Raw genomic sequence first — 16,731 nt, forward strand, 5'->3', positions numbered from 1 at the left:
TCCACTGCAATCTCTCTCATACCCCTCACAGCAGACCAACATGGCAGCCACCAGTATCCAGCAACCACGAACTCCACTGCAATCTCTCTCATACCCCTCACAGCCGTCCAACACGGCAGCCACCAGTATCCAGCAACCACGAACTCCACTGCAATCTCTCTCATACCCCTCACAGCAGACCAATACGGCAGCCACCAGTATCCAGCAACCACGAACTCCACTGCAATCTCTCTCATACCCCTCACAGCCATCCAACACGGCAGCCACCAGTATCCAGCAACCACGAACTCCACTGCAATCTCTCTCATACCCCTCACAGCCGTCCAACACGGCAGCCACCAGTATCCAGCAACCACGAACTCCACTGCAATCTCTCTCATACCCCTCACAGCCATCCAACACGGCAGCCACCAGCATCCAGCAACCACGAACTCCACTGCAATCTCTCTCATACCCCTCACAGCCGTCCAACATGGCAGCCACCAGTATCCAGCAACCACGAACTCCACTGCAATCTCTCTCATACCCCTCACAGCCGTCCAACACGGCAGCCACCAGTATCCAGCAACCACGAACTCCACTGCAATCTCTCTCATACCCCTCACAGCCGTCCAACACGGCAGCCACCAGTATCCAGCAACCACGAACTCCACTGCAATCTCTCTCATACCCCTCACAGCAGTCCAACACGGCAGCCACCAGTATCCAGCTTGATGGAAGAAAAAGACTGCATGCGACCAACAGCAACCAAACAGGGAGAGATAACCACTAGGGTCTGGTCAGGGTCTGCAAGCACTAGGGTTAACAGTACCCACACGGGGTGTCTTCCTTGTCACATCCCTCGAATGATCTACAAGCTGAAGAGTGAACTCATTTTGGAACCAACAGGCTACCTGAAAAATGCAGGCCTGTGACATTCTTAGCAGAAGCAGAAATAATATAGGTGTGGCCTTGAATTCTCAAGCTATTAACGAGACTATAGGTCTTTTTATTGAAGCAAGTGTTTTTGTGTGCATGTGCTATGCATTTTATGTTCTGTGCACATTGCAGAACACCTGTTTCTGACTCATTACATAGGGTTGATAACCAGTATTATTTCCATTCTCCTCACTACCTCGCTATCTCCAGATACAAGTACAACTTGACAGAAGTCCGTTGTTAGCTTTACAAACTTGTATTCTGTAACAAAACATTTGGATCCCACCCTATCTGAACTAATGCTATTCCTTACTGTGTGGAATGCTGAACTACGTCACGTGACATGCTTCTTCATTATCATGATCTGGGGTTGGGTGGACAGTGGGAGGGAGGAAGTGGTTTGTTCCTGGAAGGCCACAGCCAATATTTACCCTTCAACCGACACTGTGGTTACTATCTGAATGTTAATCGGATGAACCTTCTGCACAGAAACTAGCTGCCATTGGACATAAACTGGAGAAGCTGCAGTGTGCTTCATGATAAGGAGGCTCTGAAAAGGGGAACAGGAAGACAAGTCCTTGTTTTAAGAAAAATGTACATCTGTCTCTTTGTAGCAGACCTGACTGGAAGAACAGGGATGTGAGGGGTGTATGCAGGACTGGCCTGCACTCACCGCCATTCCCATTCCGCACATTCTCAGGTTGCTGCATATGGGCCCCAGATGCTGCTTTACGAGTTGAGTGTGTGTGAGGTGCTTACGTCCTCCCCTCTGCAATCCTAGGTGTTCCATCTCCCCTTTGGCCAGGGATTCCCATGGGTTATTGGGAATATCACTGATTTTTCTAAGGCTTTAAGGAGATTTTAAATAGTTTCTTCCGGGTAACCTCTTGCCACTACAACCAGAGACTGGCCCTCACCTTGTGGGGCCTGAGACCGCTAGCTGAATGTGACTGGAGAATTGAAACCAAGATTGGTGAGAGAGAGCGAGAGTGTGAGAGCGCGGGAGAGCAGGAGATAGAGATTACAGGGTTGGCGTTAAACTGTAGCCAGAGAGATTGAGAAGATGGCTGGAACAAAGACATATCCTTGCTTGACTGCATCCTGCACTGGATCTACTTAAGATAATGGGTTGCACACCAACATGCAGCAATGTGAAGTGCGGATTAAAGTCAAACAGCTCGTGTATATTGATTATTCCACCAGCTTCATGTATTTGAAGTTCCTGTGACGTGAAGCTAGTGTAATTATGAAGTAAATAGGGCCACAGCCTCACAGTGACCCATATTCAATTCTGACCTCCATTGCCAGCCCTGTGGGGTTTGTGGAAAGCCCTGCTTTCCTCCCTCAATCTCAAAGCCACAGGTGAATAGGCTCACCGGCCATTGTAAATTTCTGTAGTGTATGTGGGTGGGAACTGAGTTGGAAAATAAAACTGATGCAAATTCTGAGAGGACTGTCATGGACAGTGAGCCAAATGGCCACTTTCTACTTTGTGAAAAATATGAAAAAATATATAGGCAATGTTCAATCTCTGTCTACTAGGAGTGGGTCCATACTGTGATTCTGAAGTAGTTCTTCAGCCGTTGGGAGGAGGTGGTCGAGAGAAAAGTAGGGAGAAACTTTTGGAGTTACCATGATTCATTCATGTCCTCATTAAGGCCATTAGCCACTAAACAAGAGCCATCCTGAAGCAAGACCATACTGGACTGTACATTGCAACTCTACAGGAATAACTATGCTGAAGACGTCATGGGGTGGAAGCTGATCCTAGAACTGGATTGGGTCAAGCCCTGTGAAATAGAAACTACATCATGGACCACAGACAGGTCTTGACCCTGAGGCTGCACGACACCAGGAAGGTACTCTAGCTGGCAAGTTAGCTGGCAACAGGAGCCTGATGATAAAAGTTATTGTCACAATTCTATAGCTGCTGCTTTCAATCTCCAGGTGGCCATGACCCCCGATAACCTTAGCTGACGGCTCCTCAGAACAGACGAACAGAAATCAAAACTTGTGTGGGGAGGAAGGTCCTTGCGTTGAGGAGATCAAATTAGTTAAGTGTCACATACACCAGGGTACATTGAAATTTCATGGTTATGTGAAGCTCACAGAGTGTGCACGGTAATTGGAAATACAACAGTAAATACAGAGGTGAGCACAGAACAGAACAGTGTAAAGCTAGCAATGCAAACAGCACGATGCAAAGTGACTGGCAGAAACTTGGAGCAGGTGACAACCCCAATATTGTAGTAGCAATAAGTACAACTTTCTATGATCAATGAATAAAGCGATTCCAGCTGGCTTACTTCGCAGTTTCAATAATGGAAATGACCTGCAGTGTACATTAACAAACCTGGACCTGGCAGAGACAGAATCGAACCAGGATCCTCACCTGTGAGAATTGACTGGTCCACTCGCAGTGTTGTGGATTTGATGCTGATGATCCTGATGTCAGCGGGGACTTTATCACCAACTGAGAAAGAAGAAAGAAAAACACAATCAGACGAAGCCATCTGATCTGTTCCTGCAGCTAGAGATCCATATGCTCCTCCCGATTAACAGCTGTGCCGTCCGTCAGACTCATCATCATCTTGTATGAACTGAAACAGATGTGACCACTCTCAACTTACCTGGATAGGTGGGGCACCAGCTATCAACATCATCCAGACAAAAGCCAGCCTGTGTACCCACCCAGCAACATAACCATTCCCTCCCCTCCCCTCCTGCCCGCCACTGGTGCAGTCATTGTAGAGCTCCCTGTCAACAATCACTGTCTACTCCAACAGGATCTCCTCAACCAGCAACCTCTATCACCCAAGCTGGCCCTGGGGAACACACCATCTGTAGATTTCAGTCTAAGTCACACAACAAACTGATATCAAAATACATTGACGGTCCTTCACCATCAGACCTAAACCCTGGAATTCTCTCCCTGCGGGCTTGGGGAGCACCTTCTCTAGTGCAGCAATGTTTGAGAGACTCACTGCCATCTTGGCCCATATCCTGAAAGAAGACCAAGTCCAATGTTTCAGATCTCCACCTGTCATTTTCCTCCACTCCCCAGCAGAATCTCCCTCAAACCATCTCTCCTTGGACTAGCCATGCCTTTACTGGACTACTGGCATCTCATCGGATGACAGCTCACTCAACCTTTTTCACCAAACTAAAATTCATAATAAAATAATTACAAGAATAATCTGTGAAATGCCTTTTCATTCTTACATTTACATGCCAACAGAAGTGCGTCAGGACAGACAGCAACAGCTAAGGGAGCTGGTCCAGCCACTCCTAACCACTTCACTCTGCAGCTGAATGACTTGCCAATAACGTGCATGAACTCCATCTTGGTTGGACAAAATGGCAGAAGGCAGCAGTTTACGTAAGGCTAAAGAACAAAATATAACCAATTAGCAGTACAATTAATGCCCAGTTCCCAAGAGGAAACATTGCAGAATTCAGTTCACGTGGACTGCACCAAATGGACACTAATAGTAAATTACCAAATGTTCCCTTTTTCAAACTTACTGGCAAAAAAATATTCTCAGGGTTTGCAAGCCCTGCTCACTTCTGCTCAAAAATGAAACCTGAATGACTATGGCCCTCAGATAGCAGGCAACCCTGAGATAACATCAGGGCTGGTGGACTCTGTCAAACATGCAGATAGCCTACATTCGTATATCACTTCTAACACATTTTCCTGCCTGCTATATTTACTTCATGAAATCTGCGCAAGAAATAATACACAAAAATAATTCAAGCTAATGAAAAGGTGAATATACTGAGTTAATGTAAGCCATCAAAAGTAGCATTATCTGGCTTAAACAACACACACAAAATGCCGGAACACAGCAGGCCAGGCAGCATCTATAGGGAGAAGCACTGTTGACGTTTCGGGCAGGGACCCTTCGTGACTGTGGAAAGCAGCCAGTGAGTGAGTGGGCCAGTGAAGGAGTGGAGATCTGAGGCTTTGACAAGAAGAGAGGTTTAGACAAGAAGAGGTGGAGGACGAGCTTCACTCCAAGTGAGGTAAGGCCGGGTAAGTTACTTTCAAAGGAGAAAGTTTCAAAAGTTGAGGCAAGTATTGGGTAGGTCATGGCAGCTGAGATAGGCCCTGTGGTTTGTACATCCTGCAGCATGTGGGAAATCAGGGATAATTTCAGTGTCCCTGACGACTATGTGTGCAGAAAGTGTGTCCAACTGCAGCTTCTGGCAGACAGCCTTGAGCGCCTGGAGATGTGACTGGATTCATACTGGAGCATCCGCGATGCTGAGAAAGTCGTGAATAGCACGTTCAGTGAGTTGGCCACACCGCAGGTAAAGGCTACACAGGCAGAAAGGGAAGGGGTGGATGCTAGATATCATAGCAGTAGGCAGGTAGTGCAGGAGTCCCCTGAGGTCATCTCCCTCCTAAACAGATATACTGTTTTGGATACGGCTGGGGGAGATGTCTCATCAGGGGAAGGGAGCAGCAGCCGAGTTCAATGCACCACGGGTGGCTCTGCGGCACAGGAGGGAAGGAAAAGGAGTGGGTGAGCTAAAGTGATAGGGGATTCAATTGTAAGGGGAATAGATAGGCATTTCTGTGACTCCAGGACAAATGAGACTCCAGGATGGTATGTTGCCTCCCTGGTGCAAGGGTCAAGGATGTCTCTGAGCGGCTGCAGGACATTCTGGAATGGGAGGGTGAACAGCCATTGGTCGTGGTGCACATAGGTACCAACGATATAGGTAAAAAATGGGATGTCCTAAAAGGCGAATTTAGGGATTTAGGAGATAAACTAAAAAGTAGGACCACAAAGGTAATAATCTCTGGATTACTACCAGTGCCATGTGCTAGTCAGAGTAGAAATAGGAGGATATTTCAGATGAATATGTGGCTTGAAAAATGGTGCAAGGGGGAGGGATTCAAATTTCTGGGGCATTGGAACCAGTTCTGGGGGAGGTGGGACTGGTATAAACAGGATGGTCTGCACCTGGGCTGGACTGGAACCAATGTCATAGGGGGAGCGTTTGCTACTGCTGTTTAGGAGGCTTTAAACTAATGTGGCAGGGGGATGGGAACAAGTGCAGAGAGACAGAGGGGTGTAAAATGAGGGTAGAAGCAAAAAGTAGTAAGGTGAAAAGTAAAAGGGGCAGGCAGGCAAATCCAGGGCAAAAAGCAAAAAGAGCCACTTTTCAACATAATTGTATAAGGGCTAAGAGTGTTGTAAAAACAAGCCTAAAGGCTTTGTGTGTCAATGTGAGGAGCGTTCTTAACAAGGCGGATAAATTGAATGTGCAGATAGTTATTAATGAATATGGTATAGTTGGGATCACAGAGACATGGCTCCAGGGTGACCAAGGATGGGAGCTCAACATCCAGGGATATTCAATATTCAGGAGGGATAGACAGGAAAGAAAAGGAGGTGGGGTAGCATTGCTGGTTAGAGAGGAGATTAATGCAATAGAAAGGAAGGACATTAGCCTGGGGGATGTGGAATCGATATGGGTAGAACTGCATAACACTAAGCGGCAGAAAACGCTGGTGGGAGTTGTGTACAGGCCACCTAACAGTAGTAGTGAGGTTGGGGATGGCATTAAACAAGAAATTAGAAATGCATGCAATAAAGGAACAGTAGTTATAATGGGTGACTTCAATCTACATATAGATTGGGTGAACCAAATTGGTAAGGGTGCTGAGGAAGAGGATTCTTGGAATGTATGCAGGATGGTTTTCTGAACCAACATGTCGAGGAACCAACTAGAGAGCAGGCCATTCTAGATTGGGTATTGAGCAATGAGGAAGGGTTAGTTAGCAATCTTGTCATGCGAGGCCCCTTGGGTAAGAGTGACCATAATATGGTGGAATTCTTCATTAAGATGGAGAGTGACATAGTTAATTCAGAAACAAAGGTTCTGAACTTAAAGAAGGGTAACTTTGAAGGTATGAGATGTGAACTAGTTAAGATAGACTGGCAAATGATAACTAAAGAGTTGACGGTGGATATGCAATGGCAAGCATTTAAAGATCGCATGGATGAACTACAACAATTGTTCATCCCAGTTTGGTAAAAGAATAAACCAGGGAAGGTAGTGCACCCGAGGCTGACAAGGGAAATTAGGGATAGTATCAAGTCCAAAGAAGAAACATAAATTAGCAAAAAACAGCGGCACACCTGAGGACTGGGAGAAATTCAGAGACCAGCAGAAGAGGACAAAGGGCTTAATTAGGAAAGGGAAAAAAGATAATGAGAGAAAGCTGGCAGGGAACATAAAAACTGACTGTAAAAGCTTTTATAGAGACGTGAAAAGAAAAAGATTGGTCAAGACAAATGTAGGTCCTTTACAGTCAGAAACAGGTGAATTGATCATAGGGAACAAGGACATGGCAGACCAATTGAATAACTACTTTGGTTCTGTCTTCACTAAGGAGGACATAAATAATCTTCCGGAAATAGTAAGGGACCGAGGGTCTAGTGAGATGGAGGAACTGAGAGAAATACATGTTAGTAGGGAAGTGGTGTTAGGTAAATTGAAGGGATTAAAGGCAGATAAATCCCCAGGGCCAGATGATCTGCATCCCAGAGTGCTTAAGGAAGTAGCCCAAGAAATAGTGGGTGCATTGGTGATAATTTTTCAAAACTCCTTCGATTCTGGACTAATTCCTGAGGATTGGAGGGTGGCTAATGTAACCCCAATTTTTAAAAAAGGAGGGAGAGAAAAACCAGGGAATTATAGACCAGTTAGTCTGACATTGGTGGTGGGGAAAATGCTAGAGTCGGTCATCAAAGATGTGATAACAGCACATTTGAAAACAGGTGAAATCATCGGACAAAGTCAGCATGGATTTGTGAAAGGAAAATCATGTCTGACGAATCTTATAGAATTTTTTGAAGATGTAACTAGTAGAGTGGATAGGGGAGAGCCAGTGGATGTGGTATATTTTGATTTTCAAAAGGCTTTTGACAAGGTCTCACACAGGAGATTAGTGTGCAAACTTAAAGCACACGGTATTGGGGGTATGGTATTGATGTGGATAGAGAATTGGTTGGCAGACAGGAAACAAAGGGTGGGAGTAAATGGGACCTTTTCAGAATGGCAGGCAGTGACTAGTGGGGTACCGCAAGGCTCAGTGCTGGGACCCCAGTTGTTTACAATATATATTAATAATTTAGACAAGGGAATTAAATGCAGCATCTTCAAGTTTGCGGATGACACGAAGCTGGGTGGCGGTGTTAGCTGTGAAGAGGATGCTAAGAGGATGCAGGGTGACTTGGATAGGTTAGGTGAGTGGGCAAATTCATGGCAGATGCAATTTAATGTGGATAAATGTGAGGTTATCCACCTTGGTTGCAAGAACAGGAAAACAGATTATTATCTGAACGGTGGCTGATTAGGAAAAGGGGAGATGCAAAGAGACCTGGGTGTCATTGTGCACCAGTCATTGAAGGTGGGCATGCAGGTACAGCAGGCGGCGAAAAAAGGCAAATGGTATGTTGGCATTCATAGCAAAAGGATTTGAGTACAGGAGCAGGGGCTGCAGTTGTACGAGGCCTTGGTGAGACTGCACCTAGAATATTGTGTGCAGTTTTGGTCCCCTAATCTGAGGAGAGACATTCTTGCCATAGAGGGAGTACAGAGAAGGTTCACCAGATTGATTCCTGGGATGGCAGGACTTTCATATGAAGAAAGACTGGATTGACTAGGCTTATACTCACTGGAATTTAGAAGATTGAGGGGGGATATTATTGAAATGTATAAGATTCTAAAGGGATTGGACAGGCTAGATGCAGGAAGATTGTTTCTGATGTTGGGGAAGTCCAGAACGAGGGGTCACAGTTTAAGGATAAAGAGGAAGCCTTTTAGGACCGAGATGAGGAAAAACTTCTTCACACAGAGAGTGGTGAATCTGTGGAATTCTCTGCCACAGGAAACAGTTGAGGCCGGTTCATTGGCTATATTTAAGGGGAAGTTAGATATGGCCCTTGTGGCTAAAGGGATCGGGGGTATGGAGAGAAAGCAGGTACAGGGTTCTGAGCTGGATGATCAGCCATGATCATATTGAATGGTGGTGTAGGCTCAAAGGGCCGAATGGCCTACTCCTGCACCTATTTTCTATGTTTCTATGAAACGTTGACAGCGCTTCTCCCTACAGATGCTGCCTGGCCTGCTGCGTTCCACCAGCATTTTGTGTGTTGTGGTTGTTTGAATTTCCAGCATCTGCAGATTTTCTTGTGTTTACCAACTGGCTTACTTCAAACTCCCTTGCACATTACAATGACCTAAAAAGAATCCAAAAAAAAGTTTGAGGTCAAAAGCAGGGAGAGGGTCTGTCAGTGAGGGAAATCCCTGGTTGGGGCAAGCCCAAATACAGGCGGAGCAGTGAGGGAAATCCCTGGTCGGGGCGAGCCCAGATACAGGCGAAGCAGTGAGGGAAATCCCTGGTCGGGGCGAGCCCAGATACAGGCGAAGCAGTGAGGGAAATCCCTGGTCGGGGCGAGCCCAGATACAGGCGAAGCAGTGAGGGAAATCCCTGGTCGGGGCGAGCCCAGATACAGGCGGAGCAGTGAGGGAAATCCCTGGTTGGGGCGAGCCCAGATACAGGCGGAGCAGTGAGGGAAATCCCTGGTCGGGGCGAGCCCAGATACAGGCGGAGCAGTGAGGGAAATCCCTGGTCGGGGCGAGCCCAGATACAGGCGGAGCAGTGAGGGAAATCCCTGGTCAGATCAGGATGGGGCCAATTGCTGCCTTGCTCTCGGGGTTGAGAGATTTTGGATGGGGTGTGAGACCTGAAGACTGAGAGGTGGAAAGACATAGGTGTGATTTCAGTGAATGCGGGGGGGAGGGGTATTGGTGGTAGGGTGGGGAGGATTCAGGATCCCAGTGCTGGGTGGGGAACAGTCAGAGGCCCCGAGAAATCACAGTTGTGCAAAGATGCCACTGCAGCCGTCAATGCCCAGTGACGTGTCTCAGATCCACGTGGAGGACATCCCCATCGTTGTCATTTCCTTCTTACATCACATAAGGAGCTTTCAGCCCATCAGTCTATGCCGGCTCATGATACAATCCCATTCCATGCAACTTGCCCATTGAAACCTCACTGATTCTCCTGCCACTGGGGGAGTTTGAAAGTGTAAGTGGGTGGGAAAGAGTGTACACATGCAAACATGACTGATTCTTGCAAATTTGTGACTGGCCCGAGCAGCTGAAGAAATTAATTTCCATCTGCAGTGGAGTATTACATAGATGCAAAGTTGTTGTATACGAATGGGACCCAAGCTAATCAGAATGGCTGGTTCTGGGAACTTCACTAAGACATTTAACACAAGATAGCCTCTCTGACAGAATTCATTTATTTTACTGCAGCCTTCCTCTTTCTATAATATCACATCCACATTTCCCCCATCTCACTGTCTGAGTGAGTTACAATTAAGGGAAAATATGCAGATGCTGGAAATCCAAAGTAACACACACAAAATGCTGGAGGAATGCCCACAGGCCAGGCAGCATCTAGGGAAATGAGTAAAGAGTCGACGTTTCGGGCCGAGACCCTTTCATCAGGCTCAGTTACTGTTGGCTACGTAACAGCATGCCAATTTCATGTCGGGTGGTTACGACTGAAGGAGAAAGAAGCGCCTTTCACTCCGGCTGCCCGTGCTGAACCATGAGCTGAAGGAACAGCGTTGTCTACCAGTCACAACACAGTCCTCTTGCCAAGTGCATGAACACACACTTTTTCTCTTTGGAAACTTGTTTCAACACAACAAGCAATGTTTATGCAAGTGAGGTTTCCTATCACAGTAGGTTCGAAGGATGGAATTCAGCCTGCAAAATCTAAATCATGCATTGTTCTCCTGAAGCAGGTCAGTAAATCCTTCATTACTCATCAACCAGCTAATTGCGCCAACATCTCACTTCCTTGATCTTTAATCACTTTCAACTGAAATTCCCATAAACAGTGAACAAACAGCCACTGTGTGGTAATAGCTGCACAGTATAATGTTTTGTGGAACAGTGCAGACTGCAGACCCAAAGCAGCTGATTTTGTGATTTAAACACAAGTGTTGTTTTGAAATGGGGTGATCAACCACCGGCAAGGTGGTAGATCACCCAGGTAACCTGGCACAGAAACAGGACTGTCTCTGCAATAACCCACGCTGCATGGTTTCCTTGGCAGCAAGCAGGCAAACCAATTGTGGAGACTCAATGTGTACGTAACCTTGGGCTTAGCCAAACCCAAAGAGCAGTGAGCAACGTGGGAGGCTGGGTGCAGCAAGGCAGCTCTCCCACAGACGGCAGGCTAGCTAGCTGCTCAGCTGGTTTGGACACAAATACCAACTGTTAGTCCCACCCTTGATTTTGATACTATAGAATTCTGCTTGTTTACATTGGGAGGAGGATTCCACCCTTAGGGATAAACAATTACATAGCTTCTGTGGCTAGAAAACCACTTTCCAGACTAGTTTCTGGCTGTGAAGGTTTCCCTGGCGACAGAGAAGTTTGTGCCAACCAGCAAAGGACAAACTGGATCAAAGGTTTGTCTGAAACAGTGGGGGAATCTCTTGGGGCAAACACCAGATAACAAAAAAGCCCAGCCCTTCCACCCCCCACTGCAGCTCTGTGGGAAACGGCCTGACCCACCACCATACAGCACATTCCACCACCCCCCCCCCCCCAACCCTGTGCTTCCCCCAGGAGGCAGGAATCAGCAAGCGGAGAAAGTATCTTTCACAGCCTCAAAATACTGCATAGACTAGTGCAGCATTAGGAAACAACATATTTGTGGGTATAGACTGCAGAAGGCATCTTCAGGTTGAAACTCTGTGTGACAGCTTAGTGTCCAGCAGTTAAACCAATGCATGGCCAGGGTCCAGAAGTATTAGATCATGCAGTTGTTAGACATTTTTTTTAAAGAGGCCCAATCTAAACATTTTCAGGGGTTGGTCAATCAAGAAACGTATGGTCATCAGCCCCGATGAAGGGTCTTGGCCTGAAACGTTGACAGTACTCTTTTCCATACATGCTGCCTGGCCTGCTGAGTTCTCTAGCATTTTGTGTGTGTAGCTTGGATTTCCAGCATCTGCAGATTTTCTTGTGTTTGTGGTAAACATTACCAGCCTTTAAATCACACCACCGCAGTTTGTGGGAGTGAATCTCTCCCAGCCTGCGCACACCAGGGTCATCCAATGATATACTATCCTCAAGGAAAGCCCTGGGATAATAGTGAACAGCACAGTGAACTCGACAACCCTGGGATAATGGTGAACAGCACAGTGAGCTCACATTGACAGCCCTGGGATAATGGTGCACAGCACAGTGAGCTCACATTGACAGCCCTGGGATAATGGTGAACAGCACAGTGAGCTCACATTGACAGCCCTGGGATAATGGTGAACAGCACAGTGAGCTCACATTGACAGCCCTGGGATAATGGTGAACAGCACAGTGAGCTCACATTGACAGCCCTGGGATAATGGTGGACAGCACAGTGAGCTCACATTGACAGCCCTGGGATAATGGTGGACAGCACAGTGAGCTCACATTGACAGCCCTGGGATAATGGTGAACAGCACAGTGAGCTCACATTGACAGCCCTGGGATAATGGTGGACAGCACAGTGAGCTCACGCCAACAGCCCTGGGATGATGGTGAACAGCACAGTGAGCTCACGTCGACAGCCCTGGGATAATGGTGCACAGCACAGTGAGCTCACGTCGACAGCCCTGGGATAATGGTGCACAGCACAGTGAGCTCACGTCGACAGCCCTGGGATAATGGTGGACAGCACAGTGAGCTCACGTCGACAGCCCTGGGATGATGGTGAACAGCACAGTGAGCTCACGTCGACAGCCCTGGGATAATGGTGGACAGCACAGTGAGCTCACGTCGACAGCCCTGGGATAATGGTGAACAGCACAGTGAGCTCACGTCGACAGCCCTGGGATAATGGTGGACAGCACAGTGAGCTCACGTCGACAGCCCTGGGATAATGGTGGACAGCACAGTGAGCTCACGTCGACAGCCCTGGGATAATGGTGAACAGCACAGTGAGCTCACGTCGACAGCCCTGGGATAATGGTGGACAGCACAGTGAGCTCACGTCGACAGCCCTGGGATAATGGTGCACAGCACAGTGAGCTCACGTCGACAGCCCTGGGATAATGGTGCACAGCACAGTGAGCTCACGTCGACAGCCCTGGGATAATAGTGAACAGCACAGTGAGCTCATGTCGACAGCCCTGAGATAATAGTGAACAGCACAGTGAGCTCATGTCGACAGCCCTGAGATAATAGTGAACAGCACAGTGAGCTCATGTCGACAGCCCTGAGATAATGGTGAACAGCACAGTGAGCTCATGTCGACAGCCCTGAGATAATAGTGAACAGCACAGTGAGCTCATGTCGACAGCCCTGAGATAATAGTGAACAGCACAGTGAGCTCATGTCGACAGCCCTGAGATAATAGTGAACAGCACAGTGAGCTCATGTCGACAGCCCTGAGATAATAGTGAACAGCACAGTGAGCTCATGTCGACAGCCCTGAGATAATGGTGAACAGCACAGTGAGCTCATGTCGACAGCCCTGAGATAATAGTGAACAGCACAGTGAGCTCACGTTGACAGCCCTGGGATAATAGTGAACAGCACAGTGAGCTCACGTTGACAGCCCTGGGATAATGGTGCACAGCACAGTGAGCTCACGTTGACAGCCCTGGGATAATGGTGCACAGCACAGTGAGCTCACGTTGACAGCCCTGGGATAATGGTGCACAGCACAGTGAGCTCACGTTGACAGCCCTGGGATAATAGTGAACAGCACAGTGAGCTCACGTCGACAGCCCTGGGATAATGGTGAACAGCACAGTGAGCTCACGTCGACAGCCCTGAGATAATGGCGGACAGCACAGTGAACAATGTATTTGAGATGATATTTGTTCAGTCAAGAACATCTCATAATTCTTTTCAATACAGTAGTCATAAAGTAGATTAATGTTGTTTTAGCACCCCATCCAAGAAGGCTTGCATCTCAGATTTATCTACGTGGCCCATTTTACTGTCATTTATGGAGTTTGTTTGCCTGGCGAAGGCACTCCTGAAAAAGTTCAAAATTCAAAACCAACTCAGGTTTGTGACTAAAAGGTGAAGAATGTCCTTATTTTGAAAATGAGTGACTCCCGTAACAGCCCCATTGCAAACCACAGGAAGGTATGCAGAGAAACAGTCAGTATTGACCATTTTCACCATATTCACTCACTGAAATAAACCAGTGACCACTGATATACAACGGACAATAATCTGCCCTGTTACGTTGAGCCACCTACAGGTAACAATGGAAGGTGTAGGTGAATGATAGATGGGTGTACAATCATTGAAAAGTGCTTAAGTCGTGAATACACAGCGCAGTTTAGGGGCTTGAGGTTTGAGTCAGGTGCACAGTGACCAGGAAGCCATGTATTCTTTTTCTCCCAGACTCACCCATTTGGGTGTTACGTTTGCAGAATCATGTTCACACACCCTGTGCGGGGTTCCTTGTTGTCATGGAAATGCTGCTCGCTTACATTCTGCTGCTCAGAGCAGCACATTAGTCTAAAGGTGCAACAACACCAACAGTAGCTCAGGTTTTATAGTCACTGTCCCAGACGACAGACATGCCAACTTCTTCTGCACTTCAGTGCCCGTGACAATGATAAACCGATTCACAAACATGAGACTCTGCAGGCGCTGCAAATCTTGAGCAACACAAAAAAAAATGTTGGAGTAACTCAACATGTCAGGCAGCATCTATGGACTGGAATAAACTCTTGTAAGCCAAGACCATTCATGGTTCCTGACGAGAGGTTATGGCCCGAAACTTCGACTGGTCTATTCTCGCCCATAGTTTGCCTGACCTGTTGAGTTCCTCCAGTATTTGCTGCGTGTTGCCCAGCCTTGGTGACGTAGTGTGGTAAGGGGAAGCAATATCCCATCAGGCTGAGAGGGTCCACTGCCACTGACTCTTCCAAACCAGTCTTCTGCAAGTAGTGCTAGCCAATCCAATTTTGGTGGCAAAATTACAACATGCCCTGGCAAGCAGAGGATACCACTATGACCACAGTGGTCATCTTAACAGCCTGCGGACTTCCATCAGCTGCACTTGGACTTTTAGAGAAGCCCTTGGGGGGGGGGGGGGACTGTTACTAATTTTACAACATTTTAGTGCCACAAGGCAGGACTGAGAAATTACTGGACTAAACCTTCATACTTTCACTCAGTTGCCTCCATCTGTTCAAGACCCAGTCTCCTAGGGTCATGGTGCTCTCCGTCAACCAATGCCAGAGGCATTGACATTCCGTGCCTCACCACACCCAGACAGAGACCCCATCCTCTGCGCTGTTGCAGACCCCAGTCTCCATACCCTATCAACTGACTCAACCCCAGACAGTTCTACAGCCAATTGACTAGATTCTCTGGGCTGTAATTCCCCACCATAATCCAGATCAGAAAGCAGTCTCCACCCAGGCTACTGTGCATGAACGTATGCACATTTCAAAGCAGTGAACGCCAACAAGATTTACAGGATGCATCAATGAACGCTTTGAATTCATTTACCAAACACAGTGATACATGGACTGCCAACATTTCCCATGAAGTGTTAATAAGCAGGTGTGGTGGGTAGCTGTTTCTTTTCTCCTCAAGTCCTCCCCCTTGGCCAGGTTACCAGGTTGATTGACTGCCAATATTTCCAGTGAAGTGTGGATAATCAGGAGTGGCAGGTAGCTGTCTCTTTTCTCCCCACCCTCCCCCTTCAGCCAGGTTACCAGATTGAGTATTCCACGGACCCGTTATTGCAACTTTTTGAGACCAGAAACTCAAGGCATCACTCCCACTTAACCCCGGACCTCAGACCTAGAAAACCACGCTGCTAAAAATACTGAATTGTACACAAAAGGTCTTTTGTCTCCAGCAGTACACTGGAAAAAGAGGCCCTTCCATTCTACCCAAAGGAGATACTCCTTTCCCATCTTACAGTGTACAAATGATGGTGCAGAACCAGTGGTCCCAGCTTCCAGCACTGGGCCACCTAAGGTGGGACTATATCGGGTCGGGTCAGTGCAATACTATACTTGTTCTTCTGGTTGGAGGTTGAAGAGCAGTGCAGGTCAACCTTTACTCTGTCCTTCACCAAAGCAAAGGGAGACAACTTTGCAAAAGGCCCAAGAGCCTGGAGTAGGGTTGGTGGCAGATGCAAGGATGGCTATATGTAGGCAGGGTAAAAAACACAACTGTTCAATCACAATATTGAGATTACAGTAATATTGTAATAATTCTAAACCATTGTCTATTATTTTATAAGCCTTCAGTGAAATTTCCAATTAACTATAATACGCACTTTGTGAATCAACACTTGAGCACTTTCTGTAATTAGTGTTGTGTAGTAATATAATTATGGGATTGATTGCATTAAATGTGCAAAATAAAGTCAACAGCTTCCAGACGTTACGATATTTGTTTTATCTTCTTGTTATGTTGATTCATCAATTCGGGATCCGTATTTTTTATCTGAGTCGGCTCGGGAAGGAAAGAACATCCCTCCTTTCGGCATTGAAAGGAGATGAGAGGAATACACCGTGCACCCATCTTACAAGCCCAAATGCCGCAGAACACAGGACTTTGGGCATGTAGAGAAAAGTAACAAAAAATAATTCTGGGATGCTGGAAATCTGTAAAAAATAAAACAGAAACACTGGAAAAATTCAGGTCAGCAGCATCTACAGGAAGACAAACAGCAAGTGTCTCAGGTTGAAGACCTTCTGTCAGAATCTGCTGAGATTTTCCAGCATTGACCATTTTTTA

General features: G+C 46.9%; 1 protein-coding gene across 1 annotated transcript in view; it reads right to left on the bottom strand.

Moving 5' to 3' along the window:
* Positions 1–16,731, bottom strand: part of atp2a3 (ATPase sarcoplasmic/endoplasmic reticulum Ca2+ transporting 3) — a 299,782-nt gene that overhangs the window by 197,727 nt on the left and 85,324 nt on the right. Inside the window, exon 6 of the mRNA XM_059972937.1 lies at positions 3,311–3,391. Coding sequence (XP_059828920.1) covers positions 3,311–3,391 — 81 coding nt within the window. The remainder of the gene's footprint in view (positions 1–3,310; positions 3,392–16,731) is intronic.

The sequence above is a fragment of the Hypanus sabinus genome, chromosome 6, assembly GCF_030144855.1.
Source record: "Hypanus sabinus isolate sHypSab1 chromosome 6, sHypSab1.hap1, whole genome shotgun sequence".
Classification (NCBI taxonomy): Eukaryota; Metazoa; Chordata; class Chondrichthyes; order Myliobatiformes; family Dasyatidae; genus Hypanus; species Hypanus sabinus.